Source organism: Triturus cristatus, chromosome 6 (genome assembly GCF_964204655.1).
Source record: "Triturus cristatus chromosome 6, aTriCri1.1, whole genome shotgun sequence".
Taxonomy (NCBI): domain Eukaryota; kingdom Metazoa; phylum Chordata; class Amphibia; order Caudata; family Salamandridae; genus Triturus; species Triturus cristatus.
Window position 1 is genome coordinate 1,279,902,268 of NC_140589.1, and position 22,815 is coordinate 1,279,925,082.

The following is a 22,815-nucleotide window of genomic DNA, read 5'->3' on the forward strand; positions in this document are numbered from 1 at the left end:
TTCAGAAGATGCTTTTCCTCTTGAGGAAGACAACAGACCCAACTTCTTTTACAGCAGCAGCAGAATCCGTTGTTCGGGCAAAATTAAGGCTGTGGCAAAGCTAGAGGCCTAGCCTTGTCTCCTCGCTCCTCTTCATCCTTCTCCTTTTCCCCCAGCAATGGCAAGGAAGTAGTCTGAGTTCACTATTGTCAGAACATGTGGTGCCTTTTTGTGGTCAGGTTTCCTCCTTTCCACAAGCCTGGAAAGATATAACTTCAGACTTTTGGGTGTTGCAGATTGTGGAAAGGAGGTATGCTTTGCCCTTTCAACAGGATCCCCCGCTTATCCCCTACTCTAATTCCCACCAGTTCGCAGACCATCTATGTATTTATCAGCAGGAGTTGAAGATCTTACTCCTGAAAGGGGCAGTGGAGTTAGTGCCAGAGTGGAAATGGGGTCAGGTGTTATTCTTGGTACTTCCTCATCCCAAAAAATGATGGTGGTTTTCATCCTATTCTAGCACTCAGGGTCTTGAATTAGTTCCAGCACAAGGAAAAGTTCAAGATGCTGTAGCCACCTCAGTTGTTACTTGTGCTACAAACAAAAGACTGGATGGTATCTTTTCATCTGCAGGATGTTTATTTTCATATAATGATGGTGCAATCGCATAGAAATTTCCTGTGCTTCTTGGTGGTAGCTGTACACTACCAATTTGTGATCCTTTGATTCGGCTTGACTACAGCTCCTCATCACGAAGTTTATGGCAGTGGTCGTGGCCCATCTCAGTCATTCAAGAATGCCAGTATTTCCGTACTTGGGTGACTGGCTCCTCAAGGTCAAGTCTCCAGAGATGGTGCTGCACCACCTACAGATGATGGCATCTTTACTCTCCAAACTAGACTTTTCCATTAACGGGCCCAAGTCTCACCTGGAGCCCTCTAGGTGCATCCCATTCATAGGGGCAGTATCCCCCTCAGAGGGTAATAGATAGTCAGGCTATGATTCGAATGCTTCAAAATGTAGCACATGTTCCAATCCTGGTGGTCTTATGCCTCGAGGATTGCTAACATCCGGTATCCTCCTGGTCATAGCGTACACTGGCCCATGGGGCCTCTGCAGTGATTGCTCCGCAGTGGTTTCAACATGGCATAGTTCTGTCACATTCTGTGGTGATCGCGAGGGTCAGTGCAGTGGATTTGATGCGGTAGGGTATGGAGAAGAACTCAGTTCAAGGAATATCTTTCCAGCTTTCTCCAACAGGGTGCAAGGTGGTAACAGGCAGTTCCACTGTAGAGTGGGGAGGCATCGGGAGGAAGTGGAGATCAGCTCAACCTGAGAGCGATGCTGCTGGCATTCAAGGCCATTCTACTATTCCTTTGAGGCCAGTCAGTCCAGATCTAAACGGCCAACATGACTGTGATGCGGTGAACAAGCAGGTACGAGGGAGGTTTAATCTTCTCTGCTAAGAAGCAATACAACTCTGTCTTGAATGCCAAAATATCAGATCCGGTTGGTTGGGGGCCATCTAGAATGTCACATCTGACAACCTGAATTGGTGACACCTTGCCGACCGTGAGTGGCTTCTTCACCCAGAGGTGGTCTGGTACATCTTCACTCTTTGTTGCATACCTCAGGTGGATGTTTTTGCCACTCGCAACAATGGCCATTGCCCTCAGTTCTGTGCCCTCCAGTATCCATTGCAGAGAGCCCTTGGGAGTTCGTTTTAGGTGAGGTGAAGCTTTCCACTTCACAGTGTGTTTAGTTTTAAACCCTTGATTCTTTGGGTGCTGAGCAAGATTCACCTAAACTGGGCCAAAGTCATCTTTGACTGGCTAAACTAAGTGATATGTGGACCTGATGCATCTTCCCTTATGCCCACAGCACCGGTCTCCCCCACAGAGTGCACCTCCTCTCGCAATTGAAGAGGCAGGTGCTGCACCCCATCCTCCACAGTCACTATCTTCATGCCTGGAGATTGACACAGGACACCTGAATGCCTTTTCTCTGCCTCTTGAAGTGGTGGATGTTATCTTAAGTGCCTGTTGACACACCATGAAAACAGTGTACTCTGGAAGATTCAGTAGGTTTGTTAAGTGGTGCTCAGACAATTCAGTAGACACTTTTCTGTCCCACTTGCTGGACATTTTGGGCTTCGCCAGTCGTTTGCTCAAGAGGGTTTGCAGTGGGTACAATGAAGGGCTACTTATCTGCTTGTCAGCTTTCCTCTATCTTCCAGACCAACTGTCCCTCTTCAGGTTCCCCATACTTTTTTTTAATGGCCTCACCAACATATTTCCCTCTCCATTCATAATGCCTTAAAAAGATCATAATCTTGTTCTCACATTTTTTATGTGTTCTCCTTTTGAACTGTTACACAGTGGTCAGTTGTGGCTACTTACATATAAGGCTGTTTTTCCAGTGGCCGTTATGTCAGCTAGATGTGTCAGTGAGTTACAGGCACTAAGCGTCAAACCTCCATTAACTGCCTTTTTTCATGACAAGTTGGTTGTCAGAACAAGAGTTGTTTTCCTGCCCAAAGGGGTCATGCCTTTCCATTTAAGACAGTTCATCATCACCTTACCTACTTTATTTCCCTGTCCACATTCCACTAAAGAGGAGGAAAGTTGTCACAGGCTAGATCCCAAAAGAAAGGTAGTTGTTCTATCTTGACCATACCGAAGACTTCTAACTTGATGACCAGATCTTTAAAGGACCTACTGGCAAGATAAGGAACATTCAAAAGAGGATGTTCTCAAGGTGGATCATCTTGTGTATCTCATTGCACCAGGGGAAAGTCTTCAACTTCTGCTCTGGCAAGCAGGGAGGTCTTTTTGGCAGACATCTGCAAAGCAGTAACTTGGACTTCCCTCCACACCTGCACAAAGCTTTACTGTTTGGATTTGGAGGTGTGGACGGAAGGTCCCTTTGTGCAATCAGTCCTCCATAACTTTTTTATTTAACTATTTCATCCAACCCACTTTCTGCATTGGTACCTGCTTGGGGAGGCTATTCAAAAGGTGAAGAATCTACAAGAGAGATTTCCATCATAAGAAAATTCAATTAAGTTTGGTTACAATCTTTCTGTTGGATTCTCTTTCTACTTGCACATTAAGCACCGACCACACCCTCCTCCCTGTACTAAAGACTGGTTTTGTTATTGACAACATAATAAGTTGCCAATCAGAAGTCCGTCTCATAATGTCCACCTCAGAGTTGTGTAAAGAATGGATGGGAAACGGACGTCAGTGTGCCAGTCTGGGTATTTTATGACCCCAGTAAAATCTCAGTGGCATCACTGCTGGTGCCAAAGTGTATTCAGTACCAGCTACCACTGCGTAGAGCTCTTGGAAAGTCTCCAGGTCCAGTCTGACCCCTGGGGTATTCAAAAGGTGAGGAATCTGCAGGTAGATAGAATATCAACCAGAAAGATTATTACGGAAGGTAATAAACTTTTTCTTCTGTACCCAGTGTCACTGCTTGCTCCATTGTCTGTTGCTGCCAGTCACAATTCCGTTTATATAGCTCTCTAGCCTGGTGCCAGTCTATTGCATGCCCCGGTGTCAGTTTTTTCCTACCTCATTATATACTTATGCTGGTCATGTGTAACTCTGCTCTAGAATGATTTCTCTCCCATTATCAGTCATTGCATTTCCTGCCCCAGATTACCAGTTGTCTCCTGTCCCAGTGAATGCTTCTCCCAGGGCTAATGTGAGCACCTTCCATCCCTTTTACTTTGTATTTCCTGACCCATCACAAATGCATTGGGGTCAATCTTCCTGTGTCATTTTCGGTCATCTTTGTTCCAGCATCATTGCCTTCTGACCCAGTGCCAGTATCTCCCTGTCTCAGAGTCACTATCTTCCTCTATTGGTATTTCTCTCTCCCAATGTCTGTATGTGTGAGACCCTGTGCAGTGACACTGTGCCCCATTGTTTGTGTCACCCTGTCCCAGTGTCAATATGTCCATGTAAAAATGTACTGTGGTGCCAGTGTTTGTTTTCTCTGATCCAGTGTCGGTGTTTCCTTTTCCCAGTTTTGTAGTACGCAGGGGGTGGCTACTGCCAAAATTAACTGGTGGGCTGGGGCAAATAATATTTTTTTTCAAAACACTTACCTGTCGCTGTCTTTGCCGGCCTCCTGGGTGCTCCTCTCTTCCTGGAAGATGTCCAAGGGCGAGCACAGGCTCCCAGACTCCCCACCCAATCCAGACGCTGCTCTCATGCTATGAGACCAGAGCCAGGGTTGGTCTGAGCAGCCTGGTTAGGCGCTCACTAAGGGACTGAGAGCCTGTGCCACCCAGCTGTACAATACTGCTGGGTTGGAGAAATCTAAGTGTGCATGTTGGTTTGGCCGTCCTAAGACAGCCGCCCAAACCGGCATGTGCTCTTTCAGTGCTGCTGTCTGTCCATAGGGAACAGCCCGGCCCCACCCTAGACTCAGCAGCATCAGCTGTCAGTGAAAATTAAAACGATGATAAAATTATTTTATTATTTTATTTTTGATCAACAGTGGGGCAACACTCCCCCACCATTACAGAGGAGCTGCTGTTGGTTGTACGAATCTTCACATCCCAGCTTAATACCAGGGACCAGTGCTTAATTTGTGCCGGTGCTTTCCGGTGCTAAGCACCGGCACTTATTTCTCAGGGCCGGGTCTACTACACGGGGTGGCTACCTCACTCATAGTAAATAAAAGAAAAAGCCAGTTGCTTTTATGAAAGGCTCCGTGGTGCTTAGTTTCAGGCAGCATGTAACCTGAAACTTGTTGTTTAGCACTGTGAAAGTGTATGAAGCTGCGCATATGTGAGCTTGGCCTAGAGTGTACTCACCCTCGAGGCCCAAGGCAGTGTTGTGCCATCAGGATGGTGGCACGACTGGATCTCTCGTGGACCCCCGGTTCTGGGCCCTTCCAAGGCCCCTGCTGTGCTATGTTCTCCAGGACTCTAAGGCCCTCATCAGGCCTTGGCTGCCCCAGCTCTGCTCCTTTTTCTGGGGCCGCCATGGCAGCTGGGGTGGAGGGGAGGGGGGCGGCTCCCACCTGACACTCTCGGGCTACATTCACTTTCAGTTCTGGGCGAGGCCTCCACTTTAAGGCACGGACTGCGAGCTGCAAAGCCATGCTGAGGGGACCTGGCCCCGATCCCCAGGACCAGCCATTCCTTCCCAAAGAAGCTGAAACTCCACCGGAACTGAAGGCACAGGTGCTGTGACCGATGTCCGAGGCCCGCAGGGGGCACTACATGATGACCCTAGTGCTGAGTGAGGTGCTACGGAGGTGGAAGGAACTGGAGGCGGTGGAAGCTGATCATGAGTTGAGGGGATGAACAGAACTGCACTGACCTGCCTGAGGAGAGGGAGGGGAACCCGAGACAACCAAGAGCTTTGTTTACGAGCATTAGTTATGTGGGGGTGGGCAGGGTTGTCATTTAGGGGCGGGGGGCAGTGGGGGTCACCTAGCTGCTAACGTGTGCTCACGCCAGAGCCACAAAAGTGCCAGAGAACGGAACCAAGTTGTGTAGAAATACACTGCTTACATTAAAAACTGTAGGAGAAAATATCTGTAACATAAGGTTATTTTGTTCACGAAATGTTTCAGGCAAACAACATTACAGATGTAAACTATTCCCACCAAAAACGCTGTCTACCGAAGAGAACAATTTTGCAAAAGTTGTCCGATATCCGGCAGCGGTCACATGGTCAAAATTGTCATAAATAAAGGCAGAGCCCGGAAAGCTGCTCGCTCTGGACAATGTAACAACAGTTTAACCAGTGTTGGAATAGAAAAAATATTACTCCTTGAAGCCATAATTTGGGATGGTCAAGGTGTGGCAACGAAAACGAGGTAGCTTCAAAAAGCATCCGGACCGGTCAGTTCATACATGTATTTTATTTTAAATTCTTCTTCCACAAAGGAATTGGAAAGAAAATAAAATGTGACAGAGAATGTGAGCAGCATTAGTTCTCTCACAGCAGCACCCTTGCATAGATGGTCACAAGTCTTTTAGCTTCGATTAGTCAAAGCTCCGCTGAGAGGAACTGATGCCAATAGATCTTGCGTATGCGGGATATATTGGCTTTGTTCATTTTTTTTTAGTTGTGTGTTGCATAGTGGTGTGGTATGCAATGGCCTGTCATTCTATAGTGTTGTATGGTATGGCCTGTCATTCTATAGTATAGTATGTGAGCAGTGTGCCTGTATGAATGCAAGTTGACTCGTGCCTGTATGAGTGCAGGGCAAGTGATGCTCCTGTATAACTGCTGCTTGACTTGTGTGCCTGTATGAGTGCAGAGTGAGTGATGTGCCTGTATGACTGCAGGTTGACTCGTGTACCTGTATTAGTGCAGGGTGAGTGTTGTGCCTGTATGAGTGCAGGTTGACTTGTGTGCCTGTGTGAGTTCAGGGTAGTGATGTGCTTGTATGACTGCAGGCTGAGTGGTGTGCCTGTATGAGTGTAGGGTGAGCAGTGTGCCTCTTTGAATGCCAGGTGAGCACTGGGCCTGTATGATTTCATGGTGAGTGGTGTGCCTGTATAAGTACAGGGTAAGTGGTGTGCTTGTATGAGTGCAGGGTGAGTGGTGTGTCTGTATGAGTGCAGGGTGAGTGGCATGCCTGTATGAGTGCAGGGGGACTGGTGTGCTGTATGATTGCAGGGTGAGCACTGTGCCTGTAAGAGTGACTATTGTGCCTATATGAGTGCAGGGTGAGTGATGTTGCGAGTATGACTGCAGGGTGAGTGGTGTGCCTCTATGCAGACTGAGTGGTGTGTCTTTATAAGAGCAGGGTGAGCACTGTGCCTGTATAGGTGCAGGGTGAGCACTGTGCCTGTATGAGTGCAGGGTAAGCACTGTGCCTGTATGAGTGCATGGTGAGCTGTATGAGTGCAGGGTGATCACTGTGCCTGTGTGAGTGCAGGGTGAGTATTGTGCATGTATGTGTGCAGGGTGAGAGGTGTACCTGTATGAGTGATGGGTGAGCACTGTGCCTGAATAAGTGCGGGCTGAGTGGTGGGCCTGTGTGAGTGCAGGGGGAGCATTGTGCCTGTAAGAGTGCAGGGGGTGCGGTGCAGCTTTTGAATGCAGGATGAGCGGTGAGCCTGTATGAGTGCAGGGTGAGGAATGTGCATTCATGAATGCAGGGTGAGGACTGTCCCTTTGTGAGTGAAGGGTGAGCATTGTGCCTGTATGACTGCAGGCAGAGCGGTGCGCCTTCAAGACTGCAGGGTGAGCACTGTGCCTGTATGAGTGCAGGGTGATCACTGTGCCTGTATGAGTGCAGGGTGATCACTGTGCCTGTATGAGTGCAGGGTGAGCACAGGGCCTGTGTGAATACAGTGTGAGTGGTCCAAACTGAAGCCTGCATAGATGGGCATTTCTGACTCGTGCAGTATGTGCAGTTTACAGAACTCCATTATTTGTGCTGTAATGCCTAAGTCATTTGCACATCGGATAAGTGCCATTTTCAGACACCACAGCATTACATACTCTGCATATTAAGGGTCTGCATTGTGTACTCTAGACATATTTTTGACATTGCATTGTACATGAGCCTATTTTAAATGCACATTTTGGAGACCTGATATATGCATATAATCAGAGGTTTTAGATGTCTATAGTGGGCATATTACAGGACTGAATGATGTGCATAAATCAGTTACAGGTCGTGCATGTGCCAGAGAGGTGCATATTGTGCATCTAGCAGTGTCCAATATGTTCTTCATGTGCCAGATGCCTTCATATTGGGCTTTATCCTCTGAACTCTATCATGTCATATATCTGTTGGCAACAAAATGCACACACATCAATGGGGAATGCACCAGATTCTCAGAGCAAAAGAATTGAGAAGTGTGTAAGGTGTGGTACTGTCTTTCACTACTAGACTGGTCCGGGGCAGTTTAGAGTGCTATCTGAAAATCAAGCCTGGGGAGACACAAAATACAACAGAAGTAGATAGTCATTTCAGCATAACCATAGAGACGGGCGTTCATGGTCAGAAAGGTTCATTATGTTTGGTTCAAAAAGTCATTACATCCAGTCTCTTTTGCGGTGTTGCCTTGATTTTATTAAGATAGCTTTTCCAAGGAGCTGGAAAACCAACACGTGTTTCAATTCAACCATCATGTTGCCAAGGTAGAAATTCGGATTGAGTATTACATCTCGCTTTCAGTGCCAGTTGAGGATGTGGGTGGAGACAATTGAATAAGTGGGTGAAGCCACTGAAGGAAGTGGGTGGAACCAGGGAAAGTGGGTGTGGCCTCCTACAAACATTTGAGCACCTGGACTTAATATTTTACAAATTAAGCACTGCCAGGGACAATCAGTTTAAGTCACAAAAACAGAACTTTCTCATCCACACAGAATATGATGACCAAAATAATCAGAGTATTTCTAACTTTTCCTCCCAAAAGTCACCTGAGCTCCGGACAGCTCGTATGATAACATTTAAACCATTTCTATTAATCCCGATCTACCCTCAGACAGTCTTTGTAATCCAAACACGAATGCCTCTCTTCCCCTCCGCATCATATGGTATGATGCATCTGAGTGAATTAATATATTTTTTATTTGTATAAATTAACTAAAATTGATACAATAAATCCAGGAAAAAGAATAAAAGATGAGGTAAGTACATGTGAGCGGAAGAATCCCAAAATAGTGCAAGTCTGCAAATTGCAACTTCATGAAAAAAGGAGTAAAATAAATGAATGTTAATTAAAATGCCTGTCCTGCAGAAATGGCGTGAATAGGGTATTCAAATATTTTGCTAGCTGTAAAAATTATGTTTACAAATTCCCCAAAGCATGCCACGTACAATGGGACAGTAGTAGGCATAGAAAATTCCAATGCACCTTTGCAAGTGGAGACCGCACTCAGCATGAACAGGGAAAGGCGTGGCGCAGCGGCCTGATTGGCTGACTCCGGAGCACGGGGTTCACGGTTCGATCCCCAGCTGCAGCTCAGCTTCATGTGACTCTGGGTAATAGCTCACTTAATCTTCCTGATGGCTGCCAGCACCTTGAAACTTTAAGGGGTGATATGTTTGTACTTTACAAATATAGATTATCTATTATTATAATAAAGTGTGACGTGCAGTTAGAGACTCAGGTTAGCAGAAAAGCAGAGGAAGTATGGACTATCTTTTACTAATATTTCTCTCGTACTTTTAAGTCATTTGTATTTATTTTTCTATTTCTTTCTTTATCTTTTTTGTTCATCATGGAGATCAAACGTGTACATGGGCATGGGCAGTTTGACATAACAGAAAGTAACATTAGAGAGTGGGTGGTGAGTGAGGCTTTACAGACTAGTTACATCAGTCATGTGAAATAGCAGTCAGCAGGCATCAGAAAATGTTCAGAGTGCGCAGCATACTGTTTTGTGGGTTAAGGTGGTTCGAATATTCGCCTTCACACACTTGTGCAGTTCTTTCTTCATTGGATTGTGTCTTTTTTTTAAACAGACGACAGATGCTCTGTCTACCCACATGCCAACCAGAACATGTCAGAGTCCTGTCGAACAGGTGTCGGCCGTGTGCCTCAGTCCTTCCCTAGTCTAGGGGAGGGAGGCAGGGAGAGGGGGAACAGCTGTAGGAGCTTGGAAAGACAGTACCACTTCTTTGCCCTCTGATTTTACCAAATAATTGCCACTTATGTTTGTACAGCTGTGGCTGCTGGCAGCACTCGAGAGCTCTCCTATTACAGTGCAAGATGAGCTTTCACAATGTGTTGTGCAGTTAAAAACACCGATACCTAATCTATCAAATGTTGCATTATTGGTTAAACTTCTAAAGTGAACAAGTAGATCTTGTGCTGTGGGTTTTTCTAGTTAAAACTGACTTCTTTGTCAGTAAATACTCCTCCTCAAATGCCCAGTCCAAGCTAGGGCAGTGTCCCATTAGGCCTGGAGCAGTGCCAAAACAAGAGATTTGTAACTGGTGGAAAGGTGGACTTCAGCCAGGTGACGGTCACCTAAACTCAATTCTAACTATAGTCGAAGAAATGATGACAGAGTATGCATGGGCACAACTCTCACTAGTTGCATTTAGTTGATTCGGGATTGTAAACACTATTTGTGATTTTAGTTCAGCACATGGTTAGTGCTAATAGAAACAGTAGCATAGATACAGTTCAGATTAATCTAATATTATACGTTACATGCAGTTAATGTTGATTCAGAATTGACAAATAAATGTAAGCCTGTTTTTAATGAATACATGTTTGGCTTCTCTGCAACTTTCCAGCCCGTTTGGCTCTGTTAGCTACATGCCATGAACCTCAACGGTTGTGTGTAAAAAAATATCGCAAACAGAAGTATTATTGTCTGTCAAATATCATATCCTAAATAATGTTTATAAAAAAATAATTTATTTAGGACACTATTGATGCGAGGCCAAATTCTGGCTAGGATGTTCTGAGACCAGTCCCCCACAAGCACAAGGCATCTACAGGGCGTTGTTTTCTTCTTGCTCTGTGTCCTTCGTTTATATTGACACTAGAGTCAAGGAAGGAAGGAAAAAACAAACTTTGTTAGTAGGGCTACCCTGGTACCGTTAAGAAAAGCAGTTTTCATCAAGTAGACTGCAACTTCAAACAAACATTGAAAATGCAATAGGTCTCGCCTTTCATGAAGTTAAAGCCATTTGCTTAGCAAATGGTATCGTATAGCAAAGCAAATGGCTTTCACTTAATGAAAGGCGAGACCTATTGCATTTGTAATGCTTGTTTTAGCGTACGTGTTCAAGCCACGCCCTTAATCACATTAAGCACACTCCTTTGAGAGATCCCCCCCCCCCCCGTTTTCCCATCCCACTTAAATTCCTGCACAGGGCTACTGAGACTGGACCATTTAAACCTACAGTTAAGCTGTGCTCCGTTTATGGACAGTTTGGTAGTACTGTCGGGGCAAGGAATACATTAGATACTGGACTGAGCTGGAACCAGTCACTAGGTACGGAAGAAATACTTTGGTGAGACTCAGTGCTTTTACCCTAATGAGTTATACTAACAACCAATGGACACGATTAGAGTTAACCTTCCTGTGAGAAGCGGCTGGTCTTAGCATAAATAATGTATCCTTGTGTAACGTAACTGGTGCTCACGTAAAGCGCTCCAAAGCCTTCGGGTCGAGTTCCCGCTATATAAAACTGCAAAAAAACACACACAAACAGGGTCAAAAATCCCTAATTTAAAACAGACCTCTCTTATGTATAGCCTGTTTTCTTTAAACAGCGAGGTATGTTGAGACTTTCACACTCAGGTCACAAAGCTCAGTTGTAATGTTTCAGCGGTGCAAGGTGACGTGCTAGCAATTTCTATTGAACGTTTGACAGCGCACCTTTCACCTTTGTTTTTAGCTGGTCTCCTGTTCTTAGACTTACCGCCCCCCAGACATGGGCATTCCAGAAAAACATCAAAACTGAAGTCATGCAACAGAGGAAGTGTTTGCCTCTGGGGCAGCTCTTTGTTGCTTCAATATGCTCCCAAATCCATTAGATGAAAATGTGTTAACTTTGCGTTTTGTTCTCAGGCTTAGGCGGTCATGCTAAATTGTGCTGAGGTAAACACCCTACTATTCATGGGACGTGCGTGTCTACCATTCGAGTGCCCGGCCCCTCTGCGCTCGCTATGCCCAGCTCCCAGCAGCGACAGCCGCCTTTGTTCCCCTCAGACTCCGGTGAAACCATACACATGTCGTTTGGAGATTTATTTTCAAGCGGGGCTTTCAATGCAGCGCCATTTTGCTTTTGTCACTAAGCAGTTTCCTAACCCCGCCGACGTGTGTTGTGGAATGAGTTCACAGCTGAGGAATTAAGGGGGTCAGCTGCGTTTGTTTAACAGAGACAGTGTGCCCGGATTTGTGAGCGAGGCATCGGAAGGGGGAGGTATTCAAAACAACAAAATACTTCTAAAACCCTGTTGATTGTATGCCGGGTAATGACCGATCCAGTCTAGAAATGCCAATGCTCACTTAAAAGCTTCACTGCGCCTGCACTGTGCCTTTGGTAATTATTTAATTAGATTCATGTTGCACATTTAAAATCATAAACAAAGTACTAGAAATATGAGTAAACAAGGAAAAAACGCTCGCAAAAAAAAGCGCTCGCCAGTCAGTCACTGTTTATTTTTGCATGGCGCTGTCACTTTAACCCCTTCAGCGCTCATGACGGAGCCACTCCGTCATGAGCCACGGGTGCCGTGTGCTCATGACGGAGTGGTTCCGTCATGCTGCGGCCGTTGGCCGCCGCTCCTCCCACGCTGCGCTGATTCCCCGCCTGTGGGGGCGATTAGCGCAGTGGGCGGAGTCATGACGGAACCACTCCGTCATGAGCACAGCTCAACCGTGGCTCATGACGGAGTGGCTCCGTCATGAGCACAGCGCCACCGCGCTGCCCCCAAACCCCCCCCCAGCGCTGCGGCGGAATTCCTGCCGCAGCCAAGGGGTTAAGCGTGATGCAAAAATAAACATGCGGCCTGCTTTCCTTCTGCCATGAAAGGTTTCTTGTCTTTATGGGGCCATGTGTTTGAAACACATAGCCCCATAAAGACAAGAAAGCTTTTACCACAAACGTAAACCAAGCGAGCCAGTCCAACTGGGACAGCTCTAAAAGAGAAAACTGTACGTCACTGGAAGCTCTTTTCCAATGGCTGGCCACCGTTTAGCATAAACGGTGACGTCAGCCAATGGAAAAGAGGGGCAGGGCTTAAACCTCGCTAGTGAAATCTACCCTAACTCATTAAATCTCGCCAGCGAGTCTGCGCAAGTCTGCGCAGCTTACGCCAGGCGAGACCTAAAAAGAGTAGAGACAAGTTATAGCTGATGCAGCAGAGGGTGACAAGATTGTGGATTGTGACATGATGAAATAAAAATAATTTCCCTAACAGTTAGTAGGCTCATGGAAGAGTTTGCCAGTGTGTTGTGCTATACCAGAGTTTATAAAAAGACAAATTCTTAATGCTGTTGTTGGCTGCCAAATGATTATTGCGAAAGTATCACTAGTTACGATTGATCATTAACATAATGTGTGTAATAAATAGATGCAGAAGAAAAAGATAATGATTTCTCAGTTTGTATTTCTTTCCAAGTGAGTAACTATCATCACCTTGTTCGTCTCCATGCCCTTAGGGTTATGGTACTTTAGCAACTGCAGTTGGGTTGGATGTTTGCAATAAATCGTCCCTAGGAAGGGCCTATTTCAGTAGTACTAAGGCGCTACCTATTGGACAAGCCACATATCAGCGGTGAATTTCTAGTCCCTTTTTCTGCTAAAATATACAAATATTTTTAATGTGTGTTCATAAAGTAGAGTTTTCCATAGAACTCGTGCTCTTTCACCCTGCTTTAAAATATACGTCTGTCTGAAAATGGTGCCAGTTTGACGCCAAATATACCCTCTTTTGCCCTAAAAAAAAGTTTGTAATGGGCTCTAGAATACCACTCTTTTGTCAAAGAAGTCATTCAGTTATCTTTCCAATTTCTCTCTCTCTCTCGTTTGGACCTAGTTGTATCCGGCTTTAGCTCAAAAATGACCCTCACATAATGAAGAGAATTTCAAATGCATTTCATTTCATTAGAGATACACTTCTCAACCTTTTTCTCTCAAGCGCATTCTGCTGCCCCCTTTTAAATACCTATGGTCGTAACTGAGCATGATGAGATATATTTGTTTTCCTTTTTCGCAGGTCAGAGGCCCTCCGGCCGCAGGGGCATTCAAAGAAAGGCCGGCGAAGCCCACGGCCTTCCGCAAGTTCTACGAGCGCGGAGACTTCCCGATCGCCCTTGAGCACGACACGATGGGAAACAAAATCGCCTGGAAGGTACGTGAGCGCACAGCTGCCGCTGCCAGCTGCACTTATTAAAGTGACATCTCAGATGGCCAAACAAAGTTGGCTTGTAAGTAAATAAACTGAAGTAATTTCTCAGCAAATGAAAGGTGGTGGGGGGAGGCCGTTAGGAGACAGGCCCCAGGAGCCTGCCGTCCGCCTTGGCTAACAATTAAATTATATCCCGCGAAAGGGAAGATGACAGAGCGGCTTTGCCTCAGAGAATTGCAGGCTGCCGAATCCATCTCTATTTTTATGAGTACCTGGCAGCCCGGACGATTTCAGGCCGTCCATCAAGCGAGGGAAGTGCCCGCATGCAGTGAGCTGGGGCCATTTATCAGGCCCGAATTTCACCTTCCTGCAGAACGCTTCCAAATGGAAGCTTTAATTACCTAAATGGCTAAGCCCCTCTGCAAACGCAGGACGGAATACCACCGAAGGCGGATTGTCATTCCGCGGCCGTCCGCCCCGTCTGCGCGCGTGTCAGGCGACGTAATCGCCGTCCTACGTGCCTCAGTTAGAGGCCGACCTACCCGGCTGAAATCATTACGGCACCGACGTCTCACTGACAAAAGGTTAATTGGCTTCAAAATAAATGTATTGCCTAATGACTCCATTCGAATGCGGCGGCATTTCCGTCTAAAAGGCCCGCTGATGTTATTTGTAAAAACCTGCCAATCCCCCAGCAGACCAGAGCGAGTTTTAAAATTAAATTTGAAAAACCGAAGCTGATCTTTAGCCTCCTCCCGCAATTTAATTATTGCTGTTGTCCAAGGACAGTTTCCCACCCCCGCCTGTGATTTGTCAGTCAGGGACTACATTTTCTGGGAACATACAAATATTGTGATGGATGTAAGTAAATACAAAGGGTGTGCAGTAATGAAGGCGACGGATTGAGACCCAGTCAGCTACTGGAATTGGTATCTCTGTGAATCTGTGTCGGTGGTGTGAATTCAGGGTGTGCAGGTGCGCCTGAAAGTTCATAGTTGCCCAGTGTATGCTATTTACCAGGGCCACTGGAATTACACAGTTTAATGCTGCACATGTTGTGATGGTATTACTTCCCAATTTTGAAATTTTTACTCTGGTAAACACTGACTGGGAAGAGTTTTTCTCACTACCAGTTTAACACCCAAATTGGGAAATAAGGAACAAAAAAACAAAGACGAGGCAACCTTTGCAAAGGGCCTTTCCGCCGCGTGGCAACACATTTGCCTTATTTTTAGTAACTTTTCATTCACTTGAACTAGAAACATATTTTTGTTTAAATCTGGAGATTATGTGGCATATGATGGATTATGTGGCAGATGAAGCAAATCCATAGTTATGAGGAAAATGGCCCGCCTGTAAAATTCCAGTGGCCCAGGTTATCATTGTATAAAAATGGGGAATAATTGTTAACTCAATGAAAAGGAACCCCTGTCAAGTTCAGGAGTGCGATTTGTTATATTTTGCATGATTGTAAATCGAATGTATTGATAAAAAACGTATCACCCCTGCATATGTGGTATCATAAAATATGTTTTTAGTAATTGCCATAAAGCAGTGTGATCTTGTATAGTCTTATTTACAGAAACTGAAATGTTGCACTGGTTTTATGTGGCGTACTGTCATTTAAATAGAATATTCTGGTAATACAACTGTCCCACTCAACTGACAAGTTCTTCTCCCATTTGGTAAGGGCACTAGTCTAGTTTGCTATATACATTAACATTACCAGATGTAGATAACTTCAAAAAGTAATGACCAGGGCCAGTAAATGCGTGCCAAGGTGATGCACAAATTGCCTGTTCATACTGAGCTAATAGTTCATTTTTGTTTAAATCGCTTATTTTGACAGTTTCTCCTAATCAACCAAAAATAAAAGGTTCTTTCTGAATGTCAAAGTGTAAAGAATCTAGTATTCATAACGTATGGGGCATGTTTAACTTCAGACGGCTTCAGTTACTTAGAGATCACTTTTGTTTTACTGATTGGTCACATTTTACATACTTGTATCCCAAAAAATGTCTGAAAAACCCATTTTCCCTTATAAGGTTTTATTTCAGTTCCAGAATCAAGCTTCTACCAATACCGGTGTATTTCAGATTACAAGATTGTCAGTTAGGAAGAACATTATTGGTAGCAGGGCTTTAAGTGTGCTGGGCCCTGCCGGTGCTCAGCACCCGCAAGTCTAAAAATACAGGTGCTGAGACGGATCCCTACCAGGCTCTCGATCTTTGCCCTCGCCCTCAGGGTGAAAAAAAATCTTAGCTCTGCAGCAGTGCCACCCTTCACTGCCTTTGCTGTAACTCCAAAGAGACTCGCAATAGTTCTTTCACAGTCTCATCATTTCAGAACTGAAACATTTTCAATATTATATACATCGAAGCCGTAATTGTTGTTTATTTATCGTATGCAAATAACAACCACTGACCAAGCCAATAGTCCTGGCTTGTTGTAGGTGTAATGTTACTTGTATTATATATCTGGATGCAATGAAAAAAGCAGCAAAATACTAGTCAGGTGGCACACTATGCTAAGCATAGATTTTTAGCTTACTTGTTTTTAAGCCTCACCCTTAATTACATCGGCCACACCCATTTGAGAGACCCTCCCAGTTTTTTCATCCCACTTAAAGCCCTGGTTGGTAGTGTGATGCTTTGCTCTGTTGTTTGCTAGGTTCAGCAATAAAGCCCATGCATGTACACCCCTTTCTGCATTTTTTATATACTGTCCGGTTGTGTCTGTATCAGGTGGCAGTATTTGTGCAGCCTGGTGCCTGATATGCAGCTCACACTGGCAGCAGTACTCAGTGCTTCACAGTGTTTGCTGTCGGTGTACACGGTTGGCTGTGCTCTGGGGAACAAGGGCATCTACTTCAGCTCTGTGGTGCTGCTCAGTGTGCCTGTAATCTCAAGGGCTTGGTAATGTATGGCTTACATTTCCAGTACTAGTCTTCCTATTCTCCATGAGCAGAGAACATGTTCCTATTGTTTCTCTTAAGGAATAGGTTCAATTTATGTTTTTTAGGTTAGTGTCCCCTACATTAGAACATGAGAAAGGGGTCTCCTGTGGTCTCAGTTGTGCCAAGTTCATATACAGCTCACAAGTACACCTCTCTAAAAGCAGAAACTATTGGTTGACCTTAGTGCAAGTTAACCTGTGGACGTTGAAGAGGATCTGGGAGTAGTTACTAAGTATTGACTACATAGAGGTATCATTGGACCCGTCATCCTGTTATTTCTTCAAAGCCTTTCAGAACCTGAGTGTCTGGTCTTTATCTGTTGGTCTCTAAGGGCAGGCAGTTTCTTTGAGCAGCTTGCCAATGTACTTTGCTTGTTTTATCCTTGCATTTGTGTGGAACTGGAATGCCCTTATCCATCTGAAGTAGCTCAGTTACGTAGCAATCTATTTTCTTTAGTGGCATACACTAAATGTGAGCACATAGTGTACTAAGATAGTGCTGGCTAGATGCAGGATTCCTTACAGAAATTTGGGGACTAATTTATGATGGAACTGTTAGTGTAGCTTTATAGAGAAGCTACGTATGTAAGAATATGTGTTAGCAAATCTAAGCCTACCCATCACTGTTTGTGCTATCCCAAGGCTGTCACTCTGTCCTGGTGTGAGCTCCAGGATCCACTGCTTGTAGAAATCTTCTGGTGTGTTGGCCCACATTTAGTCAAGTCACTATCGGTAGATCCGATAAGCCACAAAAGGTTAAAACGAGAAGTAGCAGGTGTCTTTCACTTCGCCCCACTGAGTTAGTTGAGTGGAAGGGAGTGTTAGGAGTCAGACAGTCAGAGAATCTCTCATCCACAGGTATACACAGAGCTCTGCTCTGTACCCTCAGTTTTGCTACACTATTCGGATTTCACTAGTTGATTATTTATTATACTCCTTTTGTCTACAAATCATAGGCATTGGAATGATTGTTAGCATTATATTCAACCAAGAAACAACTATGCACATTAGGGCACTGGTTAAATGTGCCTCAATTATATTCTGTCACACATATCTATCCTAATAGTTTCATCTGAATAATTATACAGGATTTTCGAACAGGCTCATGCAAGAGTCCTGTATAATTATATAGGATTTTTTAACAATGTTTCTTGCTCTAAAACTGCATGCTGTAACTTACTGTTATTTCTCTTTCTTTCTTCTTACACGATGAACCTCACAAGGTCACCATTCACATACCAATCTTTTCAGCTGCTGCGTTCACAAACAATGCATCCACCAGAGAAAGGAAATTGTCCTTTTTGATCCTGTGAGCACGTGTGAATTAAAAACATGTCAATCCTCCGGTTCATTAGCTGGAAAAAGAAAACGGAAAGTTAGCCTGCTTTGTGGGCCTTTCACTTGTTTCTGAATGCAAAAGCAATGTTAGTCCATGTTGTATGCAATCAGGTCACAATCACATGCAACACATAAGAATACACTTCAAAGCTTTGCCACATTCATTGTTGCCTGAAGTAAATGTGTTCTTAAATAACTTCTTAGCTATACACCTTCCTAGCCTGGTCTTCTTAGCACCGATCTTGAATTGGTATGTCTTAGTCTAAATGCCTGGCTTTCTTGACTGTCTCTGTGATCTATGCAGAATATTGTTTATCATTTTGCAGTCTCCGGTGGCATACACCAAGGATGCACACTTCCAATAGCTTTATCAAGGGGATAGCAAGAAGAACATTCTCCACTTTAAGGACCAATCTTTTTATTAGTAGGAAGTCGAAATGGGAGAACACAGCTTCCTGCCTACATCCAAAGGCCGGCAGAGCGTATCATGTGTAACAATACACAGCGTTTGTGCCAACAACCCGGAGGCCGGCCGCGCGGTAATCGATACTGCCTTGTATTAATCTACGACCTCATAGTTTTCATGAGAGAAAAAATAATAGGCTAAAGAAAGACAGAACAAATAGGGGAACACTACAAAAACAAACCTATCCCTAGACCCCTGCAACCCTCCCCCACCCTCATCGGCACCAGTGATTGCCTCTTCACTGTATCCTAGGCCCCTGAACAGAAGTGTTGGTATAGTGTCATGCCTAGATTGCCAGTGGCTGAGTGGTAGCGTACCTCTCCCGTGGTAGCAGTTTAAGGATTTGCAAATATTTTGGGCAAGTGATTTCTCTCATCATGTCCTTAGCTAACAATTGCAAGAATGGCGCCCACAGTTTTGCAAGAACCTCCCCTTTGCCCGCCACAACGAAGGACATGCGTTCGCTAGCCAATATATACCACAAGCGATGCACCCAGGTTAGCACTTCAGGAACAGATGTCGTGCCCCATTGAGCTAAAATAGTCTGTCTAGCCACCAGCAGCGCTAATGCTATTTTCCTACCTCGCTTAGATCTTAATGGAAAAACTCTTGGGTGTGAAAGACCGAGTAGAGTGTGTTCTGGGGAGCGGGGTATGGAAATGCCAAACACTTCATCTATGTTATTGAGGACCTCCATCCAATATCGCTGTAGTTTGGGGCAGTGCCATAACAGGCGAGATAGAGTGCCAGACATCGCACAGCCTCTCCGGCAAAGGTCCGATTTGCTCTTGTCCCAACTATGAATTCGCACAGGGGTATAGTACCAATATGAAAAGACTTTAAAGGTGGATTCTGCCCCAGCAGTATTGAGTGCAGTGTGATGTGTTCTATAAAGTATGTGGTCCCATTCCTTAGTAGTTAGTGGCCTACCCAACTTAGTTTCCCAACTGACTTGTGCCCTTGTGCGTTGCTCGGCAGGTTGCGCTGTAAGCATGGCATATAGTTCAGAAATAAGACGACGATCGTCGCGCTTGCGAAGTAACAATTTTTCAAACATGGTAAGGGGGCGGGACATTTGAGTGTATTTGGAAGGCGCCGTAATCCAGTGATACAATTGGCGATAGGAATACTCATCAGTCGCTAGGAGACCATAGTCTTTCTTTATCTGTTCAAATGGGGCCAGCCCTTCAGTATCAAAGAGGGACCCCACTCTTTTGCAGCCCTCCTCTCGCCAGCGCTGAAACACCGCTGAAGCCTGTCCCAGGGGAAAATCTAGGTTGTCCACAATGGGGGTCATAGGCGAAGGAAAGGAAGTCCTCCCCTTCTTAACAGCCACCACGTCCCAGACCTTAAGAGTCAGGGAGGTGACAGGGGAGGAGTATATCCCCCATGCCATGTGCTTGCGAGGCAACCACAGCTCTCTCCAGAGAATAATGCCAGCCACCGTCTGATCCATAAAGTTCCAGTGCTTACCGGATAGCGGTCTGTTCCATTCCACTATGTAGCAGAGACTGGCCGCCTGGTAATAGCCATTAATCAATAGGAGACCCTCTCCACCCTGAGTCTTCGAACGAGCCATCTGAGTGAGTGAAAGGTGCGGCTTCCCCCCCATACAAACTTATTGATCAGGGTCTGCAGTTGCGCTAGTGCCCGTGGTGGGGGCATCATAGGGATTGTTTGAAAAATATAAAGAATTTTCGGGAGGACTGTCATTTTCACTGCCGCAATCCTCCCAAACCATGCTAGGCACAAGTGCGACCAGGCATCCAGTGCTTTGGCCGTGTGTTCCAGGATATTCGTATAATTAAGAGCAACCGTCCGAGCGATGGTCAGAGCAAGGCGGATACCCAAGTACGATATGTCGTGCTGGGACCACTGGAATGGGAATTGCTGCTGTAGGACATCCACCATAGCTGGGGGGACCGACAAATTCAATATATTGGATTTACCCAGGTTGACTTTAAACCCTGACACCTCCCCAAAAGCGAGAAGCTCGTCAAGGAGAGCCGTGCAAAAACAACAATTGATGGACAGAATGCAGAACAATGTCATACATTCACCCCAGTACAGAGATCTGGGCTTAAATCCATCGTTTTTTTGCTCACCATGCCATTCCAGTTTGAACCCAGCCATATGCAAATCAGTCTTGACCCTGTGCCCCATGGGAACAGTCCAGCCCGAACTGCCAAGCCAGGTCCTCCCTGGACTGGAAACAAGCATCCTAGGACCGGTTTCGGGCTTTCAGCCCTCGTCAGCCAGGATAGCTTGATTCCAGTGGCATGGAGAGCAAGGGACTCACGTCTGAGCATACCCTTCCCACTCGGGGTGACAAATGCAAAAACTACAATTGATGGACAGAATGCAGAACAATGTCATACATTCACCCCAGTACAGAGATCTGGGCTTAAATCCATCGTTTTTTTGCTCACCATGCCATTCCAGTTTGAACCCAGCCATATGCAAATCAGTCTTGACCCTGTGCCCCATGGGAACAGTCCAGCCCGAACTGCCAAGCCAGGTCCTCCCTGGACTGGAAACAAGCATCCTAGGACCGGTTTCGGGCTTTCAGCCCTCGTCAGCCAGGATAGCTTGATTCCAGTGCCATGGAGAGCAAGGGACTCACGTCTGAGCATACCCTTCCCACTCGGGGTGACAAATGCAAAAACAACAATTGATGGACAGAATGCAGAACAATGTCATACATTCACCCCAGTACAGAGATCTGGGCTTAAATCCATCGTTTTTTTGCTCACCATGCCATTCCAGTTTGAACCCAGCCATATGCAAATCAGTCTTGACCCTGTGCCCCATGGGAACAGTTCAGCCCGAACTTCCAAGCCAGGTCCTCCCTGGACTGGAAACAAGCATCCTAGGACCGGTTTCGGGCTTTCAGCCCTCGTCAGCCAGGATAGCTTGATTCCAGTGGCATGGAGAGCAAGGGACTCACGTCTGAGCATACCCTTCCCACTCGGGGTGACAAATGCAAAAACAACAATTGATGGACAGAATGCAGAACAATGTCATACATTCACCCCAGTACAGAGATCTGGGCTTAAATCCATCGTTTTTTTGCTCACCATGCCATTCCAGTTTGAACCCAGCCATATGCAAATCAGTCTTGACCCTGTGCCCCATGGGAACAGTCCAGCCCGAACTGCCAAGCCAGGTCCTCCCTGGACTGGAAACAAGCATCCTAGGACCGGTTTCGGGCTTTCAGCCCTCGTCAGCCAGGATAGCTTGATTCCAGTGGCATGGAGAGCAAGGGACTCACGTCTGAGCATACCCTTCCCACTCGGGGTGACAAATGCAAAAACAACGTCAAGGAGAGCCGGCAGAGTCAATTGAGGCTGGTTAAGGGAGAGAATCACATTGTCCGCATAGAGACTTATTTTATAAACATACGCTCCAAATTTCAAACCTTTTATGTGCTTGTCCACTCGTATACCTTGGGCCAAGGGCTCCATATAGAGCACGAATAGAAGTTGGGATAGGGGGCAACCTCAGTGGGTCCCCCGGAAAATCGGAAAGGCAGCAGATCTGCTGCCGTTTACTCTCACAAATGCCTTGGGCGCACAGTAGATGCATTGGATCCACTTGATGAAGTTCTTCCCAAACCCGTAGCAGCACAGGGACTCAAACAGATAGGTCTACCCCACCCTGTTGAATGCCTTCTCGGCATCTATGGACAGCAAGAAGGCCTGCTTACCCGACCGCTGTATGCCATCTACAAGGTGGAAGAGTCGTTTAGTGTTGTTCCCCCCCCTGCCGCGTGGGTATAAAACCCGCCTGACCAGGGTCTATTAGGTCTGCCATGAGTAGGTTTAAGCGCGCCGCTAAAATGCCAGCGAAGATTTTCGCATCGATGTGGAGGAGGGATTTAGGCCTGTAGGAGCCACATTCCTGGGGATCTTTAGCAGGTTTTAGGATGACTGAGATAGCTGCCTCAGACATGGAGGGTGTTACCGCTCCCGTCTCTAAAAAGGAGTTAAACAGTTTGGTTAAAAAGGGAGCCAGCTCCCTAGAAAAGGTCTTATAAAAAGAGGCCGAAAACCCATCGGGACCAGGTGATTTGCCCAATTTCAATCTAGAGATAGCCGTAATCACCTCCTCTATGCGAATGGCAGAGTCGAGTGTATCTGCCGTAGTCTTGGGGAGAGGGGAGATCTCACAGGTGTTCAAGTAAACACGCGGGTCCTGTGCCAGTGGATCTTGCCCGGTATACAAGACCCCATAGAACACGTGAAAGGTTTCCACTATGTGCTCGTCAGCA

General features: G+C 45.8%; 1 protein-coding gene across 1 annotated transcript in view; it reads left to right on the top strand.

Moving 5' to 3' along the window:
- Positions 1-22,815, top strand: part of PACRG (parkin coregulated) — a 1,191,188-nt gene that overhangs the window by 294,939 nt on the left and 873,434 nt on the right. Inside the window, exon 2 of the mRNA XM_085612225.1 lies at positions 13,655-13,789. Within this exon, the coding sequence (XP_085468351.1) occupies positions 13,655-13,789 (135 nt within the window). The remainder of the gene's footprint in view (positions 1-13,654; positions 13,790-22,815) is intronic.